This window comes from Nannospalax galili, unplaced genomic scaffold (assembly GCF_000622305.1).
Source record: "Nannospalax galili isolate Female #2095 unplaced genomic scaffold, S.galili_v1.0 scaffold146, whole genome shotgun sequence".
Taxonomy (NCBI): Eukaryota; Metazoa; Chordata; class Mammalia; order Rodentia; family Spalacidae; genus Nannospalax; species Nannospalax galili.
The window spans coordinates 8069250-8071997 of NW_008357929.1; the positions used below are offsets into that span (position 1 = coordinate 8069250).

Below are 2748 nucleotides of genomic sequence, written 5' to 3' on the forward strand. Positions count from 1 at the left end.
AATTAAAAAATTCTATCTTAAGAAATTTTACAAAGAAGTTGCATAAAGATATGCATTTGAATATTTATTGTAACACTGTAGATATAAAACATAAGAAACAACTTCTGGCACACAGCCTTAGGTAGACGGTAGCATTTGGTATGTGATGGGTTGGGAGATATAAGGGAAAATGTTCAGGATACCAACTCATGGCTGCCTCTGGGTAGGAGATCTGGACAATGGCGACTGGGGCACTAGGATAATATGGTACCAACATAAGAAGGACTAGGATGGGATTGGAGAGATGGTTCAGCAGTTAAGAGCACTGGCTGCTCTTGACTTAGTTCCCAGGAACCAGATGGCAGCTAAAAATCATCTGTAACTTCAGTCCCAGGGGATCCAATGCCTCCTTCTGGCTTCTGTGGGCATTGCACACATGGGTGCACTTATATACATGCAGGCAAAACACTCACACATAAAAGTAAATTTTTTTAATGATTAGGAATAAGAGCTACTTTAGTTTAGGATAGGACTTAGCAACAATCTGTGTGTGTGCGCGTGTGTGTGTGCGTCTGTGTGCACATGCACATGTGTGCATGTGTGCAAATCTAGAGGCCAGAGATCAATCGTGGGTACAGCTCCTTAGGCATTGTCCACATTGTTTTTTGTTATTGTTTTTTGTTTTGATTTTAACATTATTGGAAAATTGACACCCAAAGGAGATTATTGTTGTATTGCTTACAAAATCAAATGTAATTATATTGTCTTGGTAAAGTAACTGAACTTAAGGCTTTCTGTGAGAAAACGTAAATGCAGGAAGTTATATAGACCATTAGTGTTGCTTTCTTCTAAATGAACAGCCTTCTGTGAGTCTGGCCTTTCCTCCTGTAGGCTGGAACACCACCATTTAACAATCTACACAAAGAACCACCGCCTGAGCATGGCTGAAAACCATGGTAATCTTGTAGCAACCTGGACATTTTATATCCATGAAAAAAGAATGTGGGCTTTGAACTAGCTATTTCTTTGTATGTTTTCTCTTTTCCTCTTCCAAGGAGGAATGTGGTAAACCTCTAGCCAAAGGCATGGTGACAGCATCTCAAATACTGCAGCTCCAGTCTCTGAGGTCTGTTTGTATTTTTTTTAATATTTATTATTTTTATTTTATGTGTATGAATGCACTGCCTGCATGTATGTGAGTGCACCCGTGTCGTGCAATGCCGTGGAGGTCAGAAGAGGCCTTCGGATTCCCTTGGAACTGGAATTAAGACCAGTTTGCAGCTGCCACGAGGGTGCTGGGAATCGAACCCGGGTCCTCTGCAAGAGCAGTCAGTGCTGTTAACCGCTGAGCCATCTCTCTAGCCCCTCTGTTTTGATTTTTTTGAGACAGGCTCTTCCATATCCCAGACTGGTCTTGAATGTGATATATAGCTCAGGATAAACTTGAACTCCTGCCCCTGCCTCCACTTCTCAAGTGCTGGGATTTTATAAATACGAGTGGTCATGCTCTGCTTTTATTCTATTTTATTGTTTTTTTATACTTTATTATTTTTATTTTATGCGTATGAGTGTACTGCCTGCATGTATGTGAGTGCACCCATGTCATGCAATGCTGTGGAGGTCAGAGAGGGCTTCGGATTCCCCTAGAACTGGAGTTAAGGACAGTTCATAGCCTCCATGTGGGTGCTGAGAATCAAACCCAGGTCCTCTGCAAGAGCACTCAGTGCTCTTAACCACTGAGCCATCTCTCCAGCCCCTTATTTTATTATTTTTTTAATTTATTTTAATTTTGTGTATGAGTATATTGCCTGCTTGTGTATAAGTCCACCTGTGTCATTCAGTGTCCGTAGAGGCCAGAAGAGGGCATTGGATCTCCTAGAGCTGGAGTTACAGATGGTTGTTAGCCACCATGTGGGTGCTGGAAACCAAACCTGGGTCCTCTGCAAGAGCAGCCAGTGCTCTTAACTGCTGAGCCATTTCTCCAGCCCTTATTTTATTTTTTTATCATGGGTTCTGGGGACCAAAGGCAGGTCTCATGCTTGCAAGGACAGTACCTGACTGACAGTTATTGTCCTAGCCTTAGCAGCAACTTTTAACACTTATTCTCATAATTAATTCAGGTGTTATTCCACCGAAATAGTACCACATATTCATCACCTCTTAGAACTGGAATAGAGCTATACTCAATGGAATGAGGCCAGTAGGGGTGAACTATGGCCATGGAAGAAAGGTTTATTTTGGCAAGACAGCTGTTCTTCGGGCAATGCCTACCTGAGGGTTGGGAGGCAGAAGAGTGGTACTAAGCAGCTGGCTGGCCTCATCCCAGTGGGCCTGCAGCATGGCTTGGAGCCGTTCTACCAGTTCCACCCGCTGTTCCTCCAGATGTTGGTTGCTACTCTTCAGGTCACGCACCCGTGCTTGTTCCCGTGCCAGTCTGAAGAAAAGAGGAGAGGGCTTGGGGCTCAGTTGGTAAAGTGTCTGCTGAGAAATCATGAGGACCTGAGTTAGGATCCCCAGTACCCATGCAAAACTGGGGTATAGCCACACATCTATAACCCTAGCACTGGGGGAGGGGAGATAAGTGAGTTCATTGGATAGCTCCAGGTTCAATGAGAGGCCCTGTCTCAAAAAATAAGGTGGGGCTGGAGAGATGACTCAGAAGAGCACTGGCTGCTCTTACAGAGAACTCAGTTTCCATCCCAACACCAACATGGCAGCAAACAACCATCTGTAACTCTACTTCCAGGGGAATATCACTCTCTCTCTCTC

General features: G+C 43.9%; 1 protein-coding gene and 1 pseudogene across 5 annotated transcripts in view; both read right to left on the minus strand.

The window, feature by feature from the left end:
* Positions 1–2748, minus strand: part of Cntrob (centrobin, centriole duplication and spindle assembly protein) — a 41046-nt gene that overhangs the window by 16115 nt on the left and 22183 nt on the right. For all 5 annotated transcript variants that reach the window (XM_029557551.1, XM_008855769.3, XM_029557550.1 and 2 more), the window contains one exon: positions 2251–2413. In XM_029557551.1, coding sequence (XP_029413411.1) covers positions 2251–2413 — 163 coding nt within the window. The remainder of the gene's footprint in view (positions 1–2250; positions 2414–2748) is intronic.
* LOC108490074 lies at positions 719–1066 on the minus strand (annotated as a pseudogene).